At 54.3% G+C, this 26,479-nt stretch overlaps 1 protein-coding gene and 1 long non-coding RNA gene across 10 annotated transcripts in view; one reads left to right on the top strand and one right to left on the bottom strand.

Annotated features, from left to right (window-relative positions):
• Positions 1-26,479, bottom strand: part of CTIF (cap binding complex dependent translation initiation factor) — a 324,401-nt gene that overhangs the window by 81,727 nt on the left and 216,195 nt on the right. For 6 of the 7 annotated variants that reach the window (XM_070779021.1, XM_019986752.2, XM_070779017.1 and 3 more), the window contains 2 exons: positions 20,961-21,453; positions 17,932-18,231 (listed from right to left, as the gene is read on the bottom strand). In XM_070779021.1, the coding sequence (XP_070635122.1) occupies positions 17,932-18,231; positions 20,961-21,453 (793 nt within the window). The remainder of the gene's footprint in view (positions 1-17,931; positions 18,232-20,960; positions 21,454-26,479) is intronic. The other variant, XM_019986753.2, reaches the window with a different exon arrangement.
• LOC109577849 (uncharacterized) lies at positions 16,492-26,185 on the top strand. Of its 3 annotated transcripts, XR_011563843.1 has the most exons (4): positions 16,492-16,589; positions 20,979-21,102; positions 21,850-21,943; positions 22,258-26,185. It is a non-coding gene; the product is annotated as an uncharacterized lncRNA (long non-coding RNA). The 3 variants fall into 3 exon arrangements; XR_002183603.2 differs by having other exon boundaries at positions 21,850-26,185; XR_011563842.1 differs by having other exon boundaries at positions 21,845-26,185.

Here is a 26,479-nt window from a genome sequence, read left to right as displayed (position 1 = left end):
GGGCATTCCTCCTCTAAGCTCCCCACGCGTCCCCAGCCCCGTTTATAAGGCACAGGGAGCCAAGAAGTCTGTGTGGCCCCGCCAACTCAGCCAGGAGGCCCCAGGAGGGAACCCAAGCCCCGGGGTGAGGGGGAGCCGGCCTCCCCTGCCAGCCCCGGAGCCCCTGGCATCTGACCTGCAGCCTCTGGGTGCCCTGCGGGCTTGGGATCCAGCCAAGGAAGGGGAGAGCTGAATGCTGAGAGGGCCGTGGGGGTGGGTGGCGCTCACGCCCCTCGGGTGCTCGCTGCACGCTTTAAATAGCTCAGCTTCCCTCAGCCTAGCAGTCCTGACGGCCCTCCCTGCCAGCTCCTTCTCTCACTTTCCACACCGGGGACGGCTGATCTCCAGGTCAGGATGGGGAGGGGGTGAGGGGACACAGCGACCCGGCTTCTGCGGGGTCAGCATATGTTAGGAAAGACACGCAAAGTTAGCCCTCGCCCCTCTACAACCTGTTTGACTTTATCCTCCAGGCTAGGCGAACGCCCTGTGCCCCTGATGGGGTGAGGGCTTCGCACAGCCCTGCCTTCTCCTGGGAGAAGTGGGTGCCCAACCCAGACCACGTTCTATCTTGGCAAATCTGTGACTGGCACCGGCACTCGCTGAGAGCCTCCACTGCCTCCCAGCCTGCCCTGGGGCCCATTCCCGCAGGGCCCATCCTTGGCGGGGGGCCACGGACCACCAAGCGCCCTCCCCCCTGCCCCTCCCCACCAGTTTTCTCCAGCCCAGCCTTTGCTCAGCAGCTCCAGCATTCAAAAACCAGTCTGATCCCTTTACAGTTTACAAACTGTCTTCACGTCCTTATTTCGTAAGAGCTTTCCGACCACCCGGAGCAACGTGCGGGGCAGATATAAAAATAATCCCCATTTTACAGCCAACAAGATCGAGAGCCAGAAATATGAGGGGAGGTATCCAAGTTCATATGTCAAAGTACTGATACAATCAAGACCGAAACCCAGGCCTTAAACCATTCGCACTGCAAGAATGTTCCCTCTTGCTGCACCCCCTCCAGCGCTCTTTGGCAAGAGGGGACAGAGGAACATCGACAGGAACACAGGACAAGGGGGAGGGGAGGGCAGGGCCACATGTCTTGTCTCCCAGGCCCTGAACCCTGCTGCTGGCTCCATAGGTCACTTTCACAACCCAGGACAGAAATCTCACTAGATACGGCCTCAGACCGCCTGGCTCCAGCCACCCTGGCCGGCAGACGCAGACGCACACAGACACACAGAGAACGGGCTGTTATCTGTCCCCTCCAGCCCGTTTCCTACACTTCTCACACAGCAGATTTCTTCCAGCCTGGCCGCCTCTCCCAGTCACCACCCACAGCCGCGGGCCCCTGGGGCCCGGCCAAGTCCCCTAGACGGTGACGCCGAGTCCCTGCTATCAGACAGTCGCCTCTGCCCTCCCAGCCGCCGCCCCCAGAGTTCCCTGGAAATGTCCCTTCTGCGGGCCCGGCCCCCACTGCGACGCACGGCTTTTGTCTGCACACACAGCTGACTTGTGTTTGCAGGGACAGACAGGGGCTGGCGCTGGGGCCAGAGCCAGGAGGCGCTGGGAGGGTAGAGCAGACGGGAGGGGGAAAAACACAGAGTCCAGTGAAGAAAATTGCTGCAAGCGAAGACTTCGGGGTCATTTGGGAACCTGAGAACAAGAATAGGGGCTCACAAAGCCAGAAGCTCCTCGAGGGTAGGGCTGGGGGGCTTCACAAACATTGGCTGTCTGGTCCAAGGACGTGAGAGCTGTGCCAGCCAGAAAGGGTGGGATGGGGGCGGGTGGGGGCGGGTGGGACAGAGGGGAGGGACAGAAGCCCCACCTCAGCCCTCTGTCCTCTAGGAACAGAGGGGGCTCTACAGCTTGCCAGGCTCCTTCGTCCGTGGGATTCTTCAGGCAAGAATAATGGAGTGGGTTGCGATGCCCTCCTCCAGGGGATCTTTCCGACCCAGGGATCGAACCCGCGTCTCTGGCATCTCCTGCACTGGCAGGCGGGTCCTTTACCACCTGCACCACCTGGGAAGGCCCTACAGATGCTTGCCCTGAGAGCTCTCGTTCCCACCAGCTCTCAAGAAGGCTGCCTCTTCTGTTGGGGCTGGTGGGAGAGGAAGCACAGGGGAGCTGGTGCCAGGTGCCAACCTGTCGTGTTTTTGAACTTCCCTTTATCAGGCAGAGGAGCTGCGGTGTCTGTACGGGCCGGACCACATCTGCAGGGAAAGGATGCTCACGAACCCCAGGCCGCAGAAGCCCATGTGGGAATGAGCTGTATTAAGTGTTGCTCGCCTTCCCGTAGCCCACCGCCTTCCGACCTTTTAGGTTTTGAACCCTGGGCTACTTAACCTGATTCTGAAATGAAGCTGCAGCTGCTGAAATGTATAGGGGTCACCGTAAATCAAGCTGTATAGGGGGAGTTTAAAAAAAAGGAAAAAAGAGGTCAGGCATGGCGGTAGCGGCGAAGAAGGTTTTTTCAGTGTGGCTCCTTCTCCGGGGTGACACTCTGGGCTGGGTGCTGGGGAAACCTTAGAAGGGCTCCTTTGGGATTGAGCAACCTGGCGCCTCGGCTCACACCCCAGGGTCCTCACTTCTTAATAATCTAGAGCTTTAGAAACAAGGCCCCATGTAGGCACGCACTCTGCCTTCTGCCTTCTCACTGTGCCAGCCTGAAGTGTCTTCCTCTCAGGCTGGGGGTGGGGTGCAGTGAGGAAGGGACCCATTAAAAGTGTGGCCACCCCTCCCTCTGGTCTAGAAAGGTGATGGAAGCACGAAGCCTCATCTGAGACACGATCTACTTCCTTGGGCTCTCGTGGCTGCAGCCTGTCATGGGAAACTCAAGCTACCCTTGACTGCAGGGCTGCACACAGACACGTGCTCCCCAGGGACCCAGGTGCCCAGGACACCAGCGGTGCCCACTCATCAGGATCCACTATGACCCTGGGCTGCAGCCTCCAGCCCCTGGGGCCGCAAAGTGGAGCAAATCAGATCAAATGGAGTTCTCTTTTTTGACTTTTTTCATGAATGGTGAGGGTGATGGGCTAGAAACCAGGGGTGGGACGGCCACAGAGGAGAAGCGGAGGCTGGCTGGGGACAGCCTGGTGGACAGGGACACCTCTTTACCCCCGACACCCCTGCGACAGGCAGGGGACAGCAGGCCCGGGGCGCCCACTGAGCTCTGGCCTGGAAACTGTCTCCAGATTCTTTCAGCCATCAGACGACTATGGGGGGATTACCCAGCCCCTTGATCAGCCTTCGGGGAAGGAGGTTCTGATCAGGTCATCTAAAGGGCATTCTCTCATCTCGCTTCCCCCCCGCCACCTGCTTTCTGCTCCAGACCTGCCACCTGGCCGCCCCAGCCACACCGATACAACACCCGTCTGGCCCCCAGGGGCCCACAGGCAGCAGGGCGCTCTGCGGAGGGTACAGGACGCCAGGTGACTGGGGTCCAGCGCCGCCCAGGGGCCCACAGGCTGCAGGGCGCTCTGCGGAGGGTACAGGACGCCAGGTGACTGGGGTCCAGCGCCGCCCAGGGGCCCACAGGCTGCAGGGCGCTCTGCGGGGGGTACAGGACGCCTGGTGACTGGGGTCCAGCGACGCTCCTGTCACGGGCTGTGTGACGTCAGGCGCGAGTTTCCTAAGCTTTCCGGCCCTTCCTTTACCCATGCGTAGAACGGAACTAATAATGCCCAACTCGCAAGAGTATCCTGGTGGGTACATAGGGCTCACGGTGTCTGCACACAGACAGTGCACAATTAATGCCTGGAGGGTGACTGCCTGGCTGAGACCGAGGAGGAAACAGGGCTCTCAGACAAGACACCTGGCAGCAACCTTTGGACACTATGCTGGCCTGTCTCAGAGACCTGGAAGGGAGCTTCCAGAGGTTTCTTGTCTCAGGGATGGGGGCCCACTGGGCCTGGAAATTGCTGGAAGGTAGCTTTGCAGCAGAGGCACCATCCCACTGTGACTTAAATGGTTAAATCTTAAATGGTTTAACTTAAATCTCTGGATGTGAGAGTTGGACTATAAAGAAAGCTGAGCGCCGAAGAATTGATGTTTTTGGATTGCGGTGTTGGAGAAGACTCTTGAGAGTCCCTTGGACTGCAAGGAGATCCAACCAGTCCATCCTAAAGGAGATCAGTCCTGGGTGTTCACTGAAAGGAAGGACTGATGCTGAAGCTGAAACTCCAATACTTTGGCCACCTGATGGGAAGAACTGACTCATCTGAAAAGACCCTGATGCTGGGAAAGATTGAAAGCGGGAGAAGGGGACGACAGAGGATGAGATGGTTGGATGGCATCACCGACTCGATGGACATGAGTTTGAGTGAACTCTGGGAATTGGTGATGGACAGGGAGGCCTGGCATGCTGCAGTCCATGGGGTCACAAAGAGTCGGACACAACTGAGCGACTGAACTGCCCTGTGGGGCAAACCTCAGGAGGCCAAGATGCTGGGGTGGACTGGGAGGGGCCTGCCAAGGCAGGTGAGGCCCGCCTTGCGCACTGGCGCCCCCTGCAGGCTGCTTGGCCCACCGGGTGGCAATGACTCCGGACACTCAACCGGTGGGCCGGAGCGGCCATGACTGGAGACCCCTCCCCGCAGGGAGCGTCTGCTCCTCACTGGTCAACCCACGGGTGGCGGTGGGCAATAACAGGCACCGTGTGTATGCCCCATATGTCTGCTTTTGATTAACAAAGAGGTGAAAGGGACCTACGAAATTACTTCTTCTCATCTCCCGATTTTATTGGCGAGGAAGCCACGGGGAAGGGTGGGAGGGCTGGCCTGCGGTCATCCAGCTAGAGAAGGGCAGGGCTGGAGTGAAAGCCCAGGAGGCTGCAGTCCAGGCGCCTCCTGCACGGCACCTTCAAGTCCCCCATGTCTGAGCAGCGCCCCATCTTCTCTTCCCACCCCTAGACTGCACTCAAGTTTCCCAGAGTCTCTCCAGTCCTGGACCCGCACGCATGCAACCTCCATGAGCCCAGGGCACCCGCGGGGCGTGGGAGTAAAGAAGGCGGAGCCATGAGCCCTGCCTCGGGTGGGGAGACTGACCAGCCTCTGGACCGCATGAGGACACAGGCCCAGAGCCAGGCACGATGCCCGCTTCAGACTTCCTGTCTCCTGCTGTACCCCTCCAGGCAGGCCAGAAAAAAAATGTGCCTGGGGGAGGAGGGATGGGGCTTCTGCAGAGGAGGGTTGCTTTGTGAACCTGTCCAGCCCCAGGCATCACAGGTAGCCCTGCCTCTGGTTCCCTGCAGGCCGTAAGGCTGGAGGAAGGGGCAATACTGGCTTCCCTCATGGCTCAGAAGATAAAGAATCCACCTGCAAGGCAGAAGACCCAGGTTCAATCCCTGAGTCAGGAAGACCCCCTGGAGAAGGGATTGGCTACCCCCAGTATACTTGCCTGGAGAATTCCATGGACAGAGGAGCCTGGTGGGCTACAGTCCATGGAGTCGCGAAAGAGCTGGACACAACTGAGCGACTGACAAAAAATACGACGTCGCCAGTACTAAGTGCATGGGTATGAGTGGTTAAGTGCGTGGGCAGCATCTCTACACGGCTCTTGGAGGCAGCTTGGAGGCAGTGAGGGGCTGAGTGAGTCACTCCAGGTGGGCAGCTGGGACTTGACCTCTCCCACGAGGTACTGGACTGGTCCAGAAAGACAGGGTCTCTTGGCCTCGCGTGCCAGGCCCCACACTACCTGCCTCAGTGAAACCCTGACTTCTGGGGCCTCCCAGCAGCCTGGCCCGGGGCCCCAGATGCCGTGGCGCTCCCTGCCTCCGGTCTCAGATCGACTGGGGCCCAAAGCTGGCAGGGAGCTCCCTAATCTGAAGGTAGAAGCTTTAGTTCTGGATTAAAACAGCCTTGGCCTGAGATGGTGAGCAGCGAGTGCCAGCAAATGAATGGGCCACCGTGGTGACCGTGACCTGGGCTCACGGCCTGGCTGGGCAGCTTTACCCCAGGGCTCTCTGACACTTGCAGAGCCCCCTGCTGCTGCCCGGGCAGCCTTGGCCAGGCTGACAGTGCACGACCGTCATCCCACCGCGCTCTCCTGCACAGTCATGCCCACTGCCTTCCACTTGGCTGTTCCCACACTCAAGCCTTTGCTTTGGCTCCTTCCTCCTACTTTCCTGGGTCCACCTAAATCCGGCCTCTCCTTTCATGCCACCTCCTCCAGGAAGTCTTCCCCAGGCACCAGCACTTAAAGGGCCTGCCCCCTCCTCTTGATTTTCCTAAATTGTTCTCTGGTTGAGCTGGCCTTGCCCTTCCATCAGGCCTCTAAATATCTGATGGAGGCCAGAGGCTCCTGCTTTACTGGAGATTTAACAGAGCTAAGCACTCACACCCACTAGGGCTTCAACACCAATCTCAGGACCTCCATGCGAGCTTTCGTTGTGGACGGATCCTGGGCTATCTGCACTGCTACAATCTGAACCCTAAACCACAGCATGACTTGGGGGCCCCTGGGCTTGTGGAAGAAAGCCTGTGTGGGGCCTCTCCTAGGAACCTTGAACGAATGGGATTCATCAAGGGCAAAAGGAAAAACATGATTTTGTGAAATTCAGAAATTCCTGTTGGAGGAGGAGTCTCAAGAGGACACAGACAAAATGGGACGTGTATCAGTGGATTTAAACAGTGATGATGTCTGTGGGATAAACTGGTGTTAGGGGGCAGGTATGATTACCCCCACTTAATGGACAAGTAAGTGGAGGGCAGCTAGGACTGACTGCGAGGTCTGCCCAAAGTTGCCAGCTGACGCGCCAGAACCAGGGTCAGGAGGTAGGTGTTGGACTCTGGGCTTTGTCAACGATTCCTTATGCAACACGGCAGGACGTCATCAAGGGCAAGTTTCTGGGGCCTGCAGACTGAATTCCAGGTGACTCTGCTTCTAAGTCCACATCAGAGATACTATTCCAATCAGATTTTTTTCAACACCCAGAGTAATGCAGTGACTGTTGTCTGATGGGGTCAATGGGGAGTGTGGAGCTCCGATGTACATGCAGCTGCCCAGGAATGCACTGACTCCAATTATAGACAGATATTCCTAAGCTTTAGCTGGAGCCCAGCCATCCCTGAATACCACCCAAGCCCCACTGTCGTTTGGCACTGCCCCGCTCGGCGGCCGAGCTGGACGGCAGTGCGTGGCAGCAGCGTGGGGGTCCTCTGGGACATTATTTGATCCGAGCTGCACTGTCAAGAGTGGGGTGATTTGGGAGTAAGGGGCTTCCTGAAGGGGATTAGCTGAACAGCCATCCCTGGCGAGCAGGGGCCCTGGGGGCACTGCTCCTGGCTGGACATACCTGTCTCCATGTTTCCAAGTGACCTGAAGCTTCTTTCCCTCTGTGAACTGGGATCTCAAAGGCCACCCAAGGGTCAAGTGAAGCTGGTTTCCTGCAGGTCACAGCCTGCTCCCCCAAAGCGGGGCCTACCCTCTCCCCAGCACTGCCGGCTGGAACTGGGGTTGAGGATGGGCCAGGAAGGGGCTGGCACTGCTGTTCCTTGAAGACTCAGCATACTGGTTGGGAGGCAAAAGGGGATGGAGATTCTGGGTGTGCAGAGAGCCCCGATTCTGAACTTTGGGCTCCCAGGGCAGACTCCCTATGCTGATGGTTCTCAGGCTGATGATTTTCAGGCTGCAGCAAAAGCTCCAAGCTGGAAGGTGACCTCAAGGGGCCATACAGTCCAGCCCCTGCTTCCTGGCTGAGGGTCACACAACCTCTCTGGGACAGACATGCCACCCAACAGGGAAAGGTCCGGAGCAAGAAGAAACTAGGGGACTTCCCTGGTGACTCAGTGGTGGAGAATTCGTCTGCCAGTGCTGGAGACATGGGTTAGATCCCTGATCCCCGATCTGGGAAAACCCCAGACACAGCGAAGCCACTCAGCCCATGGGCCATGACTATTGAGCCTGTGCTCTAGAGCCCGGGAGCCGCAACCACTGAAGCCCACGAGCCCTAGAGCCTGCGTTCCGCAACAAAAGAAGCCGGAGCAATGAGAAGCCCGCCCCACTCTCTGCAACTGGAGAAAAGCCCGAGCAGCAATGAAGACAGGCTGGATCAATCACACGATGCCAATCGGCTAAGGAGTAACTGAAGCATGGGTGAACCCCCACCTGCATCCTTGCATCACACTCTGCACCCCGGGACGCCTGGTGACCTCTGTCCACTTAAAGGGATCCCTTCTTTTATCTTCTAGTGGAGATGGAACCCAGCCACCCTGAAAGCAATGAGTTCAAGACAAGTGTGCCACCCTGGCTGACTGCTTAAAAAGTTTCCATCCCCCAACCCTCTCTGCTCCACCCCACACTCACTAACTTCCAATAAATCACTCTGCCTCATGCCAGGTGTCCAGAGGACAGCCAGGGCACATGGGTATGAGCAGAGAAAGCTAGGGAGAGGTGTCCTCAGCAGTGTGGACGGGGCATCCAGACAAGGGTCAGGGGCACAGAGGTGAGTCCTGTTCATCCTCCCCCAGGTGGCCAGAAGTCCCTGTGTTTGGTGCCCGCTTTGAAACCCAGGCCGTGCACCTTTGGCTGGGAAGCCTCCGTTCACAGATGCCCACTGATTTACCTGGGTGGCTCCTGGAGACTCTTGTGCCAGGCCTGGCAGAAGGAAGAGGGGTATATCTCCCACATCAGCCCACTGTCCCCCTGCTAGCAACTCCAGATTCCAGCTCCTGAGTGATGGGGGCAGTTCTGATGGGGACAAATGCTACTGTTCTGCCTACCTAGGGCTGGGAGCAGGTCCCTGGAGGAGAGGGAATGAGACCCGCCACAGCAGCTTGAATCTTTGAGGGGCAGGTCTGAATCAGTGTGTGCTTTCCTATGAAAGAGACAAGCATGGTCACTTAAAACCCCTGGTCCTCTATGTACTGGATTTCCAAGCATGACACCCTATAACCCAGCATCCAGATCTTCCTAAAGCAGGGCTTTTGTTAACCTCCCTGGGCTTCTAGTCTCTCACCTATGATATGAATGGGTTGGATGGATAATCTATAGATCCTTCAGGTCTATACTATTCTATGATTTTTAATCTTAGGACCTCATGGCTCAACAGTGGCTCCTGAGTTCCACTTCATAAAGTCCAAAGCCTTCTGTTCCATCTTACAGACTTCCTCTGACTCTCCACTTAACACCCTGACCCTGGATTCCAAGTAAGGCAGTATCCTCACTGTCCTTTACTTGGGTCTTGGTTCATACATTCTCTCCATGAAAAACAGCCTTCTGGAACATAGTTAGCGAGTTTCTAAAAAGTTCTACGTAGAATTTTCACAGAATCCAGCAATTCCACGTCTAGATACACATACCCAAAATAACTGAAAGCAAGAACATAAACAGATACATGTATGTGACATGTTCATGGTGACATAATTCACAACAGCCCGAAGGTGAAACAACCCAAGGGGCCATCCGTGATGGATGAATGAACAGATAAATAAAATGTGGTCCATCCATACCATGGAATATTATCCAGCCACGAAAAGGAAGGGAAATCTGACACGAGCTACCCCATGAACGAATCTTGAAGCCATGATGCTAAGTGAGGTGAGCCAGACTCAAAAGGACCACTGTATGGTTTCCACTTATACGTGTAAAGCACAGAGCTGAGAACCCACGGAGACAGAAGGGAGAGGGGGTGTAGGGGGCTGGGGGTGACTGTAAGGAGGTACAGGACTTCTGACTGGGACGATGAGAGGGTTCTGCGGGGGGCTGCTGGGAGTGCAGTGCAAAGCTGCAGTTGCACTTGACACATACACTTAAAAATGGTTAAGCTGGTGAATTTCACGTTGCAGGTATCTTATTACAAGAAAAAGCCAAACCAAAACACCAAGCCCCGCAAGACCTGCCCCCGTCTCCTTAACCTCCCCTGTGAGTTCAGCTCTCCCAACGCGCCTTCCTCACTTCACTTGGGCTCATGTCTTGGGCTGACCTCCGCGCTCTGCCAGCAAGTACAGGGAACATCGGTCTTCCTAGGGGCACTGAGGACCTTGGGTCTGGAGAAGGACCTTGGGCAATCACTCAGGATGACTTGCTTCTCTTTGAAAGAATGACCCTCTGTCCGCTCCCTGCCCAGGGGCCACCGCTCTCCATTCCGTGGGGGTTGGGAGCCTCCTCCCCAAGGGAGCCGGGGCCAGGATGGTTCGTGGTTACATAACCCACAGGGAGATTTGTTTCCATCGGCCCAGGCGGTGCCAGCTTTCCAGTGGCGGCCGCGGCAGGTAGAGGCGCCCTGTCTGGGCCGGGCAGGGCAGCGATGCGGCGATCTGGACGGCTTAGCATAGCTCAGATTCCCGGCGGCGGCTGGGGGCTGGCCGCTCACTGAGCTGCGGGGGAAGGAACTGCTGTCTCCTTGCTGGCCTGGCTCTGGGATGGAGCCGGGGAGGAGGAGCTGGGGGTGAGCTGCCAGCCGGCCAGAGGTGACCCTCTGGGGCCCAGGACACCCGAGCTGCCTTCTCCGATAACCCACTTATCTGCAGGGCCTGCCTCAGCGTGGCAGCCTCAGACAGGGGGAGTGCCCGGCCAAGTCCCATCAGGGGATTTAGCAGGGAAAACGAAGCCCGGGTCGGGGGTGAGGGAGTGCAGAGAAGAGAACACGGCCTGACAAGGGACACGGGTGATGGGGAAATGACTCCTGACTCCCGGAAAGCTCCTCGGCCCAGAGATAGGAGGGCGGGAGCAGGACCTCGGGTGTCCCAGCACCTGCCCACCAGGGCACCTTCATCCTGGGCAGAGGCTCCTGGAAGCAGCCCTTTGATGCTGGCTGAAACCTGCCATGGGGGTACTTGGTGGGGACCTCGCCTCTGAGACAAGAAAACCTCAACTGGCAGGCTGCTGTCCTTTCCTCTGCTTATTTTCAGATTAAAAAAAAAATCAAAATGCTTTTTTTTCCTGTTTGTATCACAGGCTGCCTCTGTCCCGCAGGGCATAACGAAGTTCTAGAAGGGAGCCTTAGATTTAGCCCTTTCAGAAGCCACTGTGCCCCTACCGAGTCAGAAAAACTGGCTTTGAGACACCCCAGCTGGATCCTTGAATAAAACTCAGACTTTGGGACAGTGCCCCTAATGACACAAACTAGGGGGAGATGAGAAGGGAGGGCGCATTTACAGAGATGACACACGTGTGGGCCCTGCTGAGTGGGCGGTATGCAGGAGGTGCTCAAGAAGTGCTTGTTGAGAGGAAGACGTGAGGATGGGAAGCAAGAAGGTAGAAGTTTACTCGTTGCAAAGTAAGTGTGGGCAACAAGGCTGGCTGGAGGCACAGCCGGCCCCTGTTCTGGTTCTGGTCTGGTGGGCGAAGAGCCTGGGTACCAGGCAGGTGCTGCTGTCCCCAGCAGGAGAGCTGTGCCCGCCACAGACTCTCATGCAGGTCAAGCTCCAAAGACAGGACATGGGAGGCCAGCTTGCCGGTGCCCACTGTTGGGCAAGGTGTGTGCTACCTCTGCCTGGCTGTGTAGGGCACCGACAACTCCCAGGGTGCCATCGGAACCACAGTTTTTAGAAAAAAGAGATGTTTTGTGGGCGGAAGGGAATGGCTAGCCACTCCAGTATTCTTGCCTGGAGAATTCCACGGACAGACGAGCCTGGCTGGCTGTAGTCCACGGGGTCGCAAAGAGTCAGACACGACTGAGCGATTAACACAATAACAAAGTCACCTTCCATGATTGACCCGCGGGGAGAGTGCTCGCATGGCCTGCTAGCCCTGCACGTTCTCCCTCCTGATTTCCTGCGACCGGAGGAGGGGCACTCGGGTGGGTACAGCCCAGGGCTTTGCTCAGGCTCTGGAATGCACAGAACAATGTGCTTCTCTCCCTGGGTATGCCTGGCTTGGGCCAACAGTAAAATTAGTTTACATGCCTGGAGTGCACGTCGGCTCAGCAGTGGGCGTGCAGGGGCGGGGCCGAGGAAGAGGGTGCGAGGGGAGAGCCCGCCACAGGAAGAACGGCTGTGTGCTTCATCTGGATAAAACAGACGGGGCCACGGCGGTGTTTCCTTGGATACTCTCAGCCCTCCATTGGCCTGGAAAACCCAGAGACTCGGACAGCATCGGAAATCCGGCAGGGTACCTTCTAGGAGCACAGATTTTGAAATCCCCACTAATAGCTTCAAGAGATGGATTCCTGATTTTCCCAACTTTCTGACCCTTATATCCTATTTAGGGGGGTGGTCTTCCCTGGTGGCTCAGACAATAAAGAATCTGCCTGTAACGCAGGATACCCAGGTTTGATCCCTGGGTTGGGAAGATACCCTAGAGAAGGGAATGGCTACTTACTCCAGTATTCTTGCCTGGAGAATCCCACGGACAGAGGAGCCTGGCAAACTACAGTCCACGGGGTCGCAAAGAGTCGGGCACGACTGAGCGAGTAATATTTTCACAGGAGCCAAGAGCTTGGGGTGCTGGACTGATCGCCCCCATTCAGCCCCATGACTTGGTAGCCTCACTGAGTCACTGTCCTGTTCCGCACACATGGGGGATGGATCCTGCCCTGGAAGCCACCCTGGGGAGAGAATCTCCAGGTTCACATGCAGGAAAGTGCTCAGAAGAGCTGAGAAGCCCGTCTCGCACCAGGAGCTCTGGTACCTAAGGCTGATGGCCCTGTGCCTCCCTTCCCCAGGCACTTGCTGAGCATCCACTGTGTACAGGTCACGGTGCCAGGAGCTGGGGACCAAGCATCACACAGCCAGGATTCCTGCCATCGAGGAACTCAGATGGGAACTTACAACTCAACTTACAACTCTGGTTAGAACCCTAAGAATCAATGTTGGTCCTTCTCCCTCCCTCCATAAAAGATTGGAATTGAGAACTCCACATTTTGGGAAAAGAGGAACAACTTTTGATATTTCTGAAACCTCAAGATAACCAGGAGAGAAGGAGGTTCCCTATTATGGAACAGAGCAGTGCCTTTGCCCAAGCCAGCAAGCAAGGGACTAAGACCAGGAGGCAGAGATGGGAGAAACGGGGTTATCAGTGGGATGAATGGATCCCCTAAGTCCTGAAGATGCAGCTTGTATTTTGATTTACTGATGGGGCAGCCAGACCAGAAAATCTTGAGTGCCCCAGTTAAAATTACTCCCACAGACCCTTCAGAGGCCCCACAGAACCCCTGTCACCACTTGATTGAGTTTCTGTGTGTCAAAAGCCTCAAACGTGATGCTTAATGGTGACCCAGCCAGAAGCTCTGCAGAGCTTATCCATTTTCTAGCTCCAGGTCAGCTTTTTAAGAGGCTGTCTTCTAGAAGTTGCTGGCAGAGAGCAATTTATTTTGAAACCTGGTTACATGCCAGATTCTGATTTTGCATTGTCTTTTCACAACAGCCCTGCTGTGTTTACGACTTGGTGAGATGAGGTTTTTCTTTTTTTCTTTCCTTCAAAAAAAGGTATCGCCTCCTTCTGTTAGATGTGTTGTTGACAACGGTTGCTAGGGAGAGCGGGGTTCAGTTACAGACACACTGATGCCGGCTCTAATAATACTTTGCTCTGCATAGCTCAGATGCAGACACCTCTTGGCTAAACAGGGCACACACATTTCAACAGAGGAGGGCTTGAACTGATACTACCCAAGCATATCTCAGCAAAGGAGCACTCTCTGAGCCCGAGCGGAAGGTCCAGGGTGGTGACGGGGCAGTGCTGGGTGGCGGGGGCTCAGGCCTCCAATTCCTGTCATTCCAAAGTCCCATAAAAAGAGGCTCGCTCATTCTTCACCTCGCAGTGACACCAGAGCCCCCCCACCCCCTCTTGGTACCACGATTCCTTGGTAAAGATCGGGGCAGAGTCCTGGTGACTTCCGTAGCCCAGGGGTTGTGGGTCGCCCACATTCTCCTGGGAGTCAGAATCCCACAGTGCACATCTCATGGGTGTGGGACCCTGCGATCAAGCAGAGTGGGAGCCGGGTGGGAAGGGGTGGGGCAAGGGACATGAATCACCTCCTTAGCTTTACTGATGGCTGAGCCTGGCAACCCCTTGGGGGTTGAAGAGGGAGGCCCTTTTCCTAAAACCCGTGATAGGTGCTTCGACAAACGTCTGAGGCCAAGAGAAAGGAAAAGGACCCGGAGGACGGAGCTGAGAGCAGAGAGAAAAGAGGCCCGCGGGAGGAGAGAGGCCGCCCCCACCTGGCTGACCCATGAGGGTGGAGGTTTCCCAGGAGGACCCTCGGAACAGCGAGGTGCGGGAGAGAGGTCTCCTGCGAGGGTCCAAGCCAGCCTCCTCGCTGCACAGAGGGGCGCCCGAGGCGGGGCGAGGCGAAGGGATGCGCTTGCTTGCCAACGTCTCCTGCTTTTTGGAGCTCTCTCAGCAGCTCAGGCTCTGACTCCTTCTCATCACTCAGCAAATAGCCCAGTACCTGGGACCCATTTCTTGGCCGATTCATGGGGTGGTGGGCAGGGCCAACCGGTTCGTAAGTGACAACTGTGCGCAGACAGAGCATCTCTGGAGTTATCTTCCTAACGGGGGCGCTCCATCACTGCAGAATCAGCTGGGGAGTTCTTCAAGAAAGGATGCCCAGGCCCATCGCTGTGGAGTCTAACTGAGTCGGTCTGGGGGAGAACCCCCACGTTCGGTATGTTTTAAAAACGTCTTCCCCTGAGATGCTGAAGAAGAGCTAGGCTGAGAGACAGGGCCCTGAAGAAAACCTGGTGCTTGGAACTCCGTATTCCCAGCCTGGGTCCCCACTTCTGACATCACACCATTAAAAGACGTGTGTCAGTCGGGCCTGTGAACTTGACCCATCACTACAAACCGTCAGTCATCCAACATCTTAGTACTCAAAGTGTGGTCCTGGGCCAGCAGCAGCACCGCCGTCACCTGGGGGCTTGTTAGAAATGTAGCCTCTCAGGTTCTACCCAGATTTCCTGAATCAGAACCTCTATTTATAGACTCTCAAGTGATTCGAACACAAATGCAAGTTTGAGAAGCACTGACATGCATGCCTGGCACCTAACAGACATTTGAGAAATGCCTGTTTAATGAGCAGAATTTTATTTACCAGAACACTACTTAGAAAACAATCACACCTAAGGCAAAAAGACTCAGTTTAGATGTAAAAACTGAAGATGATTTCTGAGCCATGGGACTGGTGACAGGGGTCCCCTGGGACCCCAAGATCTCTGGCATTGTCAGGGCTCACGAGGGCAGTGCTTTTGGGTTCCCTGAGATGACAAAGCTGAGTTTGGCTGTGAGGGGTGAAAGGTCCTTTGACCCTTCCCTGTGTTCGCTCTCACTTCAGCTCTCCATGGGGGCTGCGTCCCAGCTTGGCAGGCAGCCCACACTCCGTGCCAACGTCCCCGACATCAGAGCCTGCCCGTCTCCTCTGGGGCTGCCAGCTCCCGCTGCCAAAGCCCAGACAGTGAAAGCGCTCGGCCAAGGAGGGCAAGACATCCAAAGACAGCTGCTGGGAGCTGTGTTCACAGGGCGCCTTGCAGCCTGTCCACTGTGTAGCCAGCATCACGCAGCCAGCATCACTAAGCCAGATCTCAGAACCTGGACACGGAGGGAGCGGTGAAACCTTACCACATGAAGGGCGTCTCAGGGGCGGTTGAACTGAACTGAGGGCTGGCTGGGGATCCAGAGACAGTGGACCCTGAGTGCGTGCAGCTGAGTATGAACCTCAGAGGGAGAAAGGCTTGGAGGGGGGGGCGGTGCGGGGCGGGGGGAAGGTGCTGGGGCCCAGGGAAGGGATACAAATCAGGTTTGCCATAAAATGAAAGCAGGTGAAAAGAGACACTCCTGTGGGTCACGAGAAAAGTGGGGTTTGATGAGTTACGCCCCCTGCTCTCTTTTCTTGAGCCTTGTGGGTCTGGGGTGGTGAATGGCCATGAATGATGCTACCTGGAAAGCCTACTCCAACCGAGCAGTTCCTCAGCAGCAGAGAAGCAGGGCCCACGAGGCCAGGCCTCATAATGGGGGGTGTGCCAGGAGTCCAGCACACCCAGCCCACCTTCCGTGGGGGCCAAGGGGCCTTGAACAATGACCCAGGAGGCCTGAGGGTCCAGCCCCAGCCCCCTGGTTACACACTTCAAGGAGCTCCCTCTTACACTTAAGCCGAGGCTGCAAGGGATGAAGGGGGCAGTGGGGGCCAAGGGGACACTGTGATCCTGCTGGCCTAAGATAGTCCACTTCTCCGGGGACAGAGAGGTGGGGAGTAGGGGGCCAAAGGGCTCTGTTGAGGCTGAGCACGTCCCAGCGCGGATGCTCTGCCGGACACTGTGAGCAAGGCCGCTCTAACCGCGGGTCACTGGAAGAGAAGCCTGACCTGGGCAGGATCTCAGGTGACCCCTGCGGCCAGCTGCCCTGCCCGGCTGGACGCCTCTCATCCCACGCCCTGCGTGTGTGTGTCCACCGCGGGCGCCGGCTGGTTACGCAGAGCTGGCAGCCACCGTCAGAAGTCTTGCCCTGTCCTGGCCCTTCTCTTCACAAAAGCCAAGGCCAAAGGTCGATCTGTCCCTGACCACCCCCCCACCCCGCCCCCTCCAGGCCTGGCCGTACGTGGCAGACAGGCTGCTCCCTGCCATCACCCTCCACACTCTCCCAGGACATTCCGGCCCACGAGGAACATGCCCGACGTGCAAATCCCTCAGGTAATGCGGGAATTCGTCACCGGGGAGCGTGGGCGATCCAGGAATGGGAACCTGATCAGGGCTGCGAGCTGGACAGAAGCAGCCCGGGCTGGCCAGCACGGCTCAGGTTGCAGTGAGCAGTCGCCCTGGGAAGACGGGAGGGCAGCGGGATGGAGCCCACGGGCAGCCTTCGGAGGGGGCTCCTCCCTCACTGTTCCTGGGGAAGGGACGGCAGAGACTGAAAAATCAGGTGGCTAAGACCAGGGTGACCACATGTCCTGGTCGACACCGGGGGGTCTAGGCCTGATGACGAATACAGCCCCTGACTCTCAGAAATGTCACGGTTCGGATGATCTATTACACGGTCACTCACCATCCTTAAGAAAGACCTGCAGGTGTTTCTTCCGGCTCTGTAATCCTACTTCCGGAACTTCCAAGCTCCTGTTTTACCCTACCTGGGCTGAAACTCAATGCATATCTCAACCCGTCTAAGGTACAGAGGAGGAGCAGAGATGACTTTTTCCCCAGCCGAGAGTCTCCAAGGACAGTCCCAGGCCTGGCACGGCCGCCATCCTATGCCACCTGCTGCCTCTCCACGATGCCACCAGTGCTGGGACCGGTTCCCTTGTGACCATGGTGAAGAGAGACAGGCTTCAGCTCCCCACCTGGGAGATCACACAGCCCTGCACTCAGTTTAAGGGCCCACGCCCATTACACACCCCAGTAAAACCATCGCTGGACATCGGCACCCACAAAGGAAGGAAGAGGAGGGGAAGGAGTAAGCTCTCCGGGTAGAGGGGCTTGGAGTGGGGAGGCACCAAGAAACGAGACGGCCTTTGACCTCTCTGCCCCAGAAGAGGTTTCAAGCCCAGCGCGTCAGCAGACAGACTGCAGCTTCGCAACTCAAAGCCCTTTTGCTCTATGCCTTTTGCTGAGACCTATCTCAGCACCACCTACAAGCAGCGTGTCACCTGCAGGGCCTGGGGGTGGTCCTGGGGAGGGGGGAGGAGGAGAAGGAAAAGAAAAGTCCACGGCACGTTCCGCTGGAACACGGAGAGGTCAAAGCACAGAACGGGTCTAAGACAAGAGGCAGCCCTCTTATCATGGAAATAGAGGGGAAGGCTGGTTACGCAGGAAGCACCTATAAAATTATATTGGCCCACCGTAACCATGGAGCCCTCACACAAACACACGCAAATCTGGCCACTCATCTCTTGCCCTCTGAGTGCCTTTTTATTTTCTATAATTAATCGGGCAAGGGTGGAACTCGGGAGCAGCCCAACCGTGGTCAGAATCCGCAGCCCTCTCTCCGGAGCCGGCCCACGGCGGGCGGGGCGGGAGGCGCAGCTGTCGGCCCCGTTACCTGCAGCATGTTGAGCAGCAGGCTGCGGAACTTGGTCCCCTCCACCATGAAGAGCGCCATCTTGTCGCAGAGCTTGGCGGCCGTGAAGGCGAAGCTGCGGTCGGACACGGCCTTCTGGTAGATGGTGCGTACGATCTCCCCCAGCATCTCCTCCGAGTTGGTGGAGTTCTGGGCCTCCTCCATGAAGGTGGTGAGCTTGGCGTCCACGTCGGTGCTGTTGTTCCGCATGCTGTTCAGAATCTCGATCAACTTGTCCATCTTGTTCTGCTGAGGGCTGGTGGTCTCCACGGCCACTTCATCCTGGTGCGGGGTGGGGGGAGGCGTAGGGGACAAATCGAGCGGTGTCTGAGTGGGGCCCGGGTTTCCGCCGAGGGTTTCCAGGTTTCCATGCAGGTAGGACTGACACACTCAGAAAGGACCCGTGTCACTTCTAGAACCGGCGGTCTGATCCCCTTGGGACCCGACCTCCACCAAGGACCCTCGGGCCCCAGGTTCCCTGTTCCCCTTCTGCTCGGCCCCTGTGACCCCTGGGTGGACCCTTTTTTTTGTGAGCTCTAGCTCTTAACCAGGTTTCTCATACACAATGGCTTGCTTTGTTGGATCTACCTGTCCATCAGATGTCTCAATGTAGAAATGATTTAATGGGGCTTATTAAAGAAGATATAAACTAACAGATAAGAAATTGGGCCAAGAGAAAACATGGGTAGGAAGAGTAGGTCAGGAAGGAGGTGGCATCCCAAATGCCTGCTGTGTTGGTTAAAGGTGCCCACAGAGTGGCTACATCTAGTCCTCCAGACTCTCGGCTCTGGACTCACGATGGACTTCAGCCCGAGGACTGTCATGCTCTCTGGGTACAGGGAGCCCTGTGACATGGCCTTGGCATTGTGTGCTGGCTTTTTACAACAAGTACTGCACACTAAGGAATCCTCCGAAGTGCCGCAGAAACAACTGGCGCTTCTCGGAGGGAAATTTCAGAGGAAAAACCCTACACCCACTAGAGGTTTCACTACAACTAGGACCAAACCTGCGCTGCAGGAGGAAGAAAATGGATCTGACAGTCTCAGAAGTATGTGCTCAAACACAGGAGACTGGTGGCCACAAGTGATGGACTTAACTGCTGGGATGAAACCAGGGTTGAAGGGCAGGGTCAGGGACACAGAGGGGGGCCCATGTTTGCCATTCTGTCATCAACAGAAGAATCCTGGGCGGGAGGCTCAGCCCGGGGCTCTCGAACCTAGTCTCTGTCTCTAGTGGGATGGCTCTGGGAACTGGCTTCACTCCCTGGGCTTCAGTTTCCTCCCAGATACATGAGGAGGTTAGATTAGATGGTCTATATAGCTTTCTTTGAGTCCTGCCATTGCCTGAGCCCACGTCCTCCTGGTCCAGGAGTTCAGGAGGCTGGACCTGAGGTGAGTCTTTGCAGCTGAAATACGGGCATCAGGGATCTACCTTATCCGTTCTCTCTCTCTCTTCCTGCCCCATCCCAACCACGGGCAGGAATAGTGGTCAGTATGTAGAATAATCACCCACAAGGGTCTTCTGACAGGTTATGACATTTGACCTTCAGTCCGTCTACAAGGTGGCATTACACCATGGTGCGACACCCATTTTACAGATGGGTACACTGGGGCCACAGAGAGGCGAGGTGGCTTGCCCAAGGCCACCTAGCCAATCAAAGGCAGAGTGAGGACCCAGCTGGTTTGCTTGACTCTAAAGCCTGTGTTGTTTCACTCTGTGGCACCACAGCTGCATTTAGCAGAACCGAAGAGAACTTAGCAATTCTCTTTCTGGCTGGACTGAAGCAATCTGTCCAGGAAACTTTTCAGGCAGAGACCACACACAGAGTACACTTGAGAACCTCTCCAGGCTCCTACCTTTGGGACGTAAGGAAATGAAGGATGCTTTTCTCTAGGACCTCACAGCGCCTGCCCTGTGGGGAGTATGGGTGGGCACTTGGGGCTGTAAGGGACACCAGGAGCAGCATGTCAGCTTTAGGAATTGAGCGGGGAAGAGGTCTGACCTGCCTTGTCCTGATTGGGCGTGGACCTGGCCCTCGGAGGTGAAAGTTGGAGGAGAGAAGGCAGGAGAGAGAGGCTGGGGAGAAGCCTGAAACTTCGAGCTCCGCAGAAGCCCCACAAGGAGGACTCCATGTAGCCTCCCCATGCCTGGGAAAGCTGGGGGCAAGCTGGCCTTTCCTGGGAACACTTCTTCTCCAAGGTGACCTTACTTGCACCCGTGGCTGGGGATGGGGAGCTAGAGTGAGCAGAGTGGACCTAACGCTGCCAGGGACAGAGCCCCAGCTCTCCTCTGGAGGCTCGGGGCATCTCTTCCTGAATGTGTGAACCAGGCTCTGGAGGCCAGGCCCAGCAGTAGGGTGAGGAATGAGATGCTCATTCCAAATTTAAGGAGGCCCTCCTTGTCAGGGCTATGCCTGTGCAGGATGGCCACCTGAGCAATGTGAGAGTGAGTGCCTCCTTAAATCTTGCCCCCGCCCCGTCCCTGCTGCTGGTTGGTGGGGGAGGGGAGTGGCAAGGCTGATGTCAGCCTGCTGCACTCTGTCCAACTCACCTTTGCTCTCCCCTGGCAGGGAGCACAGCCTGCCTGGTACTCATCTTGGGGAGAAGCATTCTTATCTCATAGGCTCTGTGTTTTCCCCAGATGCCCTTTAGCACTGACAGGGCGGCATCTGCCCCCAGATAATGCTGGTGGGGGACACCAGGCCTTCTCTGCCGCCCTCCCATCACCTGGAGGCACACGCCTCTTCCCCCACCCTCCCTTCTCAGGCTGGGGGCTGGTACCAGGTGTCCAGCTGAGCCTCCTGGAGGGTGGAACGTGCTGTGCTGGAGGGAGTCCGCATGCAGAGCTGGCCACAGGTCTGCCTTCTGGAGACCAGGGGTCTCTTGGGCAGAGAGCAGGTGCGGGTCTCTGCCTGCACCCGGCTCCCCAGGCCCCCACCCCCAAGCCCTCCGCCCAGGTGCCTACCTCGTGCTGTCCTCCCTGGTACAAGAGAACAAGGAAAATTCAATTACCGGTACCTTTTCTTTCAGCCTTCGCCGCAGCCTGTCTTTGGAAGACTGGAGCAGGGTAATTTTGGGGCGCTCCCCGCCGCGCTCGGGAATAATACTGTCTTTAAGCTTTATCTCGGCCTCTGGACACCCCGGCTGCAGCAGGGTGAGCCTCTCGGAAGCTGCTGGGGCCAGGGCATCGGGGCTGCGAGGGGACTCGAGGCCGCCGTGCCCAGCGTCCCCCAGGGCATCCTCGAGTCTGGGGCTCTCTGTGGGCACGGTCTCTTTGGCGTTGCGGTGGGCGCCTGCCCTCCCCTTGTCGCTGGAAGGATGCTCCGTGTTGCTGTGGTGCCAGCGCCGGTTCTGGCTGTAGCCGTGGTGGCTGGACCTCCCTGAGGGGTGGGGCGCCGAGCCCCCCTGGTAGGATTTCTGGTGGTCCCTATTGTGTTTGGCACTGCCCGGCGGGTGGTCACCGTGCTGCTGGGGCTTGTTCCCTCCTGGGGGTCTCTGCTGCCGCCTGCCAAACAAAGGGGAAAGACAAGAGAGGGTCACTGGGGCCGCTGGCCAGGGTCCCTATGTCCAAATACCTGCCGAGGAATTCATTTCTTCATTCCCTCAGTACTCTCACTGAAGGCCTCCTATGCACCAGGCTCTGCAAAGGGGCCTGGGGTTACAGGAGAGAATATGACAGATAGGTCCCTATGATCACTCAGGATTTAAGTCAACTCTTGACTTAAAATAAGTATTTTATTTCCTTATTAGAATATGCATTAATACATGTGTAGGAAACAAATTTAAAGTGATACAATTAGAGTATACAGTGAACCCTCCTGACTGTCCCCAGACACCCAGTATGTTTCTTGAAGCAACCATTCCCATTTTGTGAACGCATTCTATGCTTGTTCCAGTAAAGATGTGTACACAGAACTACACTGGACAGTGAAAGTGAGTCGCTCAGTTGTGTCCGACTATACAGTCCATGGAATTCTCCAGGCCAGAACACCAGAGTGAGTAGCCTTTCCCTTTTCCAGGGGATCTTCCCAACCCAGGGATCGAACCCAGGTCTCCCGCCTCACAGGTGGATTCTTTACCAGCTGAACCACAAGAGAAGCATCAGATAACAAGCATTCTATTAATGACGTTTTAACCATCATGGCCTGTGAACAGTTATACCATTTGTTAAACAACCTTTCTTTAGGTACACTGACATTTTCACCCCCAACCCACAAACAAAATATGCTATAAGAAGACTTCCCTGGTGGTCTAGTGGTTAAGAATCTGCCTGCCAATGCAGGGAACACAGGTTCAATCCCTGTTCCAGGAAGATCCTACGTGTCACGGAGCAGCTAAGCCTGTGCACCACAGTCGTGAGCCTGTGAGCTTAAACTACTGAAGCCTGAATGCCCTTGTGAGCTCTGCGACAAGGGAAGCCACCAGCATGAGAACCCTGTGCAACTAGAGAGCAGCCATCGCCCCGACCACCGCAACTAGAGGAAGTCTGTGCAGCAACAAAGACCCAAACGAAGCCAAACATAAATAAATAAACAATTTTAAAAAATGCTATAAGAAATTATTACAGGCTGAACTGTGTTCCCTCCAAATTCGTATGTTGAGGCCTCAACCCCTGGGACCTCAGAATGTGACTGCATTTGGAGTGAGCGCCTTTAAAGATGTGATTAAGTTAAAATGGAGCTGTTAGGGTGGGCCTCAATCTGCTGCTATCACGTTATGGGAGCCCGAGCCTTGGGCTACAGACGTGATATTTAACATGGTAGTTTTCGGCAAACAGGCTCACTGATTTACTTGACGCTTTCAAAGCAGAGAGTCTGGTCCTTGAGTAAGTGAAAGGCACTCAGTTGTGTCCGACTCTTTGCAACCCCATGGACTATACAGTCCATGGAATTCTCTAGGCCAGAATACTGGAATGGGTAGCCTTTTCCTTCTCCAGGGGATCTTCCCAACCCAGGGATCGAACCCAGGTCTGTCGCATTGCAGGCAGATTCTTTACCAGCTGAGCCATAAGGGAAGCCCAAGAATACTGGAGTGGGTAGCCTATCTTTTCTCCAATGGATCTTTCCGACCCAGGAATCGAACTGGGATCTCCTGCATTGCAGGCAGATTCTTTACCAGCTGAGCTATCAGGGAAGCCGGAGATTCTCATACAGAACAAATCTGGGCTGTGCATATCATGGGACAAACCCCAAATGTTTTGATCTTCAGACTAAAAGACAGCAAGGGGGTGGGGGGTATCCTGGGGACCCTTCAGTCTTGTACCAAAGGGCTGCTTCCATCACTGAAGTGCTCCTGCATCCCACCTGTTTTGCCCTAATGGTGTTTTCCATGTCATAACCTTATTTGAAGTGCAGCTGGAGAACAGGATAAACATGAGCCTCTCAAAGTTGTAAAGTGAGTGAAGAAAGTTTACGGAGAGAAGCTCCACATTCTAGCAAATGAGGCTCCCAACCTGTTCTGTGATCCATCTCTTTGCCCAATACAACAGACCTTCACTGCACTGCATTTTATGAACAAACTGTGTTTACTTGCTCTAAAATTATTATTACTTATATAAAGTCAATTTTGATGTTCACTTGATAATTTTGTATCTCTGAAAATTTGGGGGTATCCTGGGTTTGGGGTTAAATGGATCATTTTCCCATTAAAATTAATGAAATTTTTTTCACTGAAAAGCTTTTCCCTTCTACCGGTATCAAATGTTGGCGAGGATGTGCAGAAAAGGGAACTCTTGTACAGCGTTAGTGGGAATATTAATTGGTGCAGCCACAGTGGAAAAGACCATGGAAGTTTCTCAAAAAATAAAACACAGAGCTACCATATGACCCAGCAACTCCACTCCTGTGTATATATCTGAAAAAACCAAAACCACTAATTTGAAAAGATATATGCACCTCAATGTTCCCTAGCAGCATTATTTGTAATTGCCAAGACATGGACACAACCTAAGTGTTCATCAACAGAAGTTGTGGTATATACACAATGGAATACTACTCAGCCACGAAAAAACGATGACTGTTTGCATATGTAACAACATGGATGGACATGGAGGGCATTATACTAAGAGGGAAAAGACAGAGAGAAATACTTGATATATCGCATTGTACTGAGAGGGAAAAGACAGAAATACTTGATATATCGCATTATACCAAGAGGGAAAAGACAGAAATACTTGATACATCGCTTATATGTAGAATCTAAAAAATACAACGACTAATGAATATAACTAAAAACAAGAGGGACTTCCCTCGTGATCCAGTAGTTAGGACTCTGCCCTTGCATTGCAAGGGGCACAGGTTCGATCTCTCGTGTGGTCAAAATAAAGAAACAGACCCACAGATGTAGAGAACAAACTAGTCGTTACCAGTGGGGAAGGGCTATATAAGGGTAGGGGAGTGGGAGGCACAATCTCTTGGGTGTGAAATAAGCTCAAGCATGTGCTATACAACTTGGGGAATATAATCCATATTTTGCAATAATTGTAAATAGAAAGTAACTTTTAAACATTGTATAAAAATTAAAAAATTAAAAGAAAAGCTTTCCCTAGGTGGCAGGGTTTTCAGGGGGAGTTAAAATTGTTAAGCGAGGGTTTCCCTGGTGGCTGAGTGGTAAAGAATCCACCTGTCAATGAAGGAGGCACAGGCTCAATCCCTGGTCTGGAAAGATCTCACATGCTGCAGAATACCTAAGCCCCTGAGCACAGCTTCTGAGCCTGTGCTCTAGAGCCTGGGAACCTCAGCTACTGAAGCCCACACATCTACAGCCTGTGCTGCACAGAAGGCACCAGGGAGAGAAGTCCATGCACCACACGAAGAGGAGCTCCTCACTCACTGCAAATAGAGAAAAGCACCCGCCGCAATGAAGACTCAGTACGGCCGAAAATAATAAATGTGTTAAAAAGCACTTTTAAAAAAATTTAAAAAATAAAGTGGCCAAGTGAGAGACAAGTATACAGGTTTCTTTTTGTTTCCACACAAACAGTAACTTATAACACGCTGTATATTAGAAGCAGAAATGAGTATGTTTTTGGAGGAAAATTCAACAATTTGTTACAAAAGCCTCTAAAACATGTAAACTGCTAGCCTTTGCAATGTATCCACTTGTGACAATTTATCCAAAGGAAATTATCAAAGCATAGGGATGTTCATCACAGTTGTGTTTAGAACAGATAAAAACGGACAGTGAAACAACGAACGTGGTGAGAAGGCTCCCTCGGGCCGGGTGTGATGTGTGTGCAGCACAGTGCCAGTTTTCATGGCAAGTGTTTCTATGCACAGAAAAATCTGGAAGGACACTCAACAGAATGCTAACAGTCATTATCCCTGGGGGATGGGATGAGGATTTTTCTTCTTCATTTGTGTTTTCTAAATGAACATAAATGTATTTTTCTAAACTTTTTATTGTGGGATAATTATAGATTCACATGCAGTTGTAAGAAAGAATACAAAGAGACTTTTTTGTATCTTTTTCCCAGCTTCTTTCCATGGTAACATCTTGCAAAACTATAGTTCAAGATCACAACCAGGATTTTGACACTGACTCAGTCAATGGCACCCCACTCCAGTACTCTTGCCTGGAAAATCCCATGGACAGAGGAGCCTGGAAAGCTGCGGTCCGTGGGGTTGCTGAGGGTCGGACACGACTGAGCGACTTCCTTTCACTTTTCACTTTCATGCATCGGAGAAGGAAATGGCAACCCACTCCAGTGTTCTTGCCTGGAGAATCCCAGGGACGGGGGAGCCTGGTGGGCTGCCGTCTATGGGGTCGCACAGAGCCGGACACGACTGAAGCGACTTAGCAGCAGCAGCCAAGATATAGAATGTTTCCATCACCACCATCCCCTGTGCTCTGTTGCCCTTTCACAGACACACTTTCTTCCCTCCCTCCTTAGCCCCTGGCAACAACTAATCTAGTTTCCATTTCTACCGTTTTATCATCTCAAGAATGTTATATACATACAGTATGTGACCCAATGGGATTGGCTTTTTTCGCTTAGTATAATTCCCTGGTAATCCATCCAGGTGATTGCATGTATCCACAGCTGTTCCTTTTTCACTGCTGAGTCGTGTTCCGTGGTGTCGATATATCAGCGAGTTTAGTCATTTACCCACTGAAGGACATCTGGGTTGTTTCCAATTATTGGCTATTGTGCAGAAAGCAGTTAGGAAAATCCGTTCACAGGTTTCTGTGTGGACATAGTTTTCATTGCTTTTGAATAAATGCTTGTGAGCACCGCTGATGTGTTGAAAGATAATTGCATATTTAATTTTTAAAGAAGTTATCAAACTGTTTTCCATACAGGCTGTACCATTTTACATTCCCACTAGCAATGCATGAGAAGTTTTCAACCATTGTTTCTTTGGGTCATTTTCAGTTACACCCTTTTTTTCTGCTACCTCCCGGATGACCTGCCTGTTGGATTTTTGGTTATGGTCCTCTAGGTCTGTGAAGCTCACTTCATTCTTTTCTATTTTCTCACTGTTGCTCAGACTAGATCATTTCTATTGTTTCTTTTCCAGGACACGGGTTCT

The sequence above is a fragment of the Bos indicus genome, chromosome 24, assembly GCF_029378745.1.
Source record: "Bos indicus isolate NIAB-ARS_2022 breed Sahiwal x Tharparkar chromosome 24, NIAB-ARS_B.indTharparkar_mat_pri_1.0, whole genome shotgun sequence".
NCBI lineage: Eukaryota > Metazoa > Chordata > Mammalia > Artiodactyla > Bovidae > Bos > Bos indicus.
This window is presented reverse-complemented; position numbering and strand designations above follow the sequence as displayed.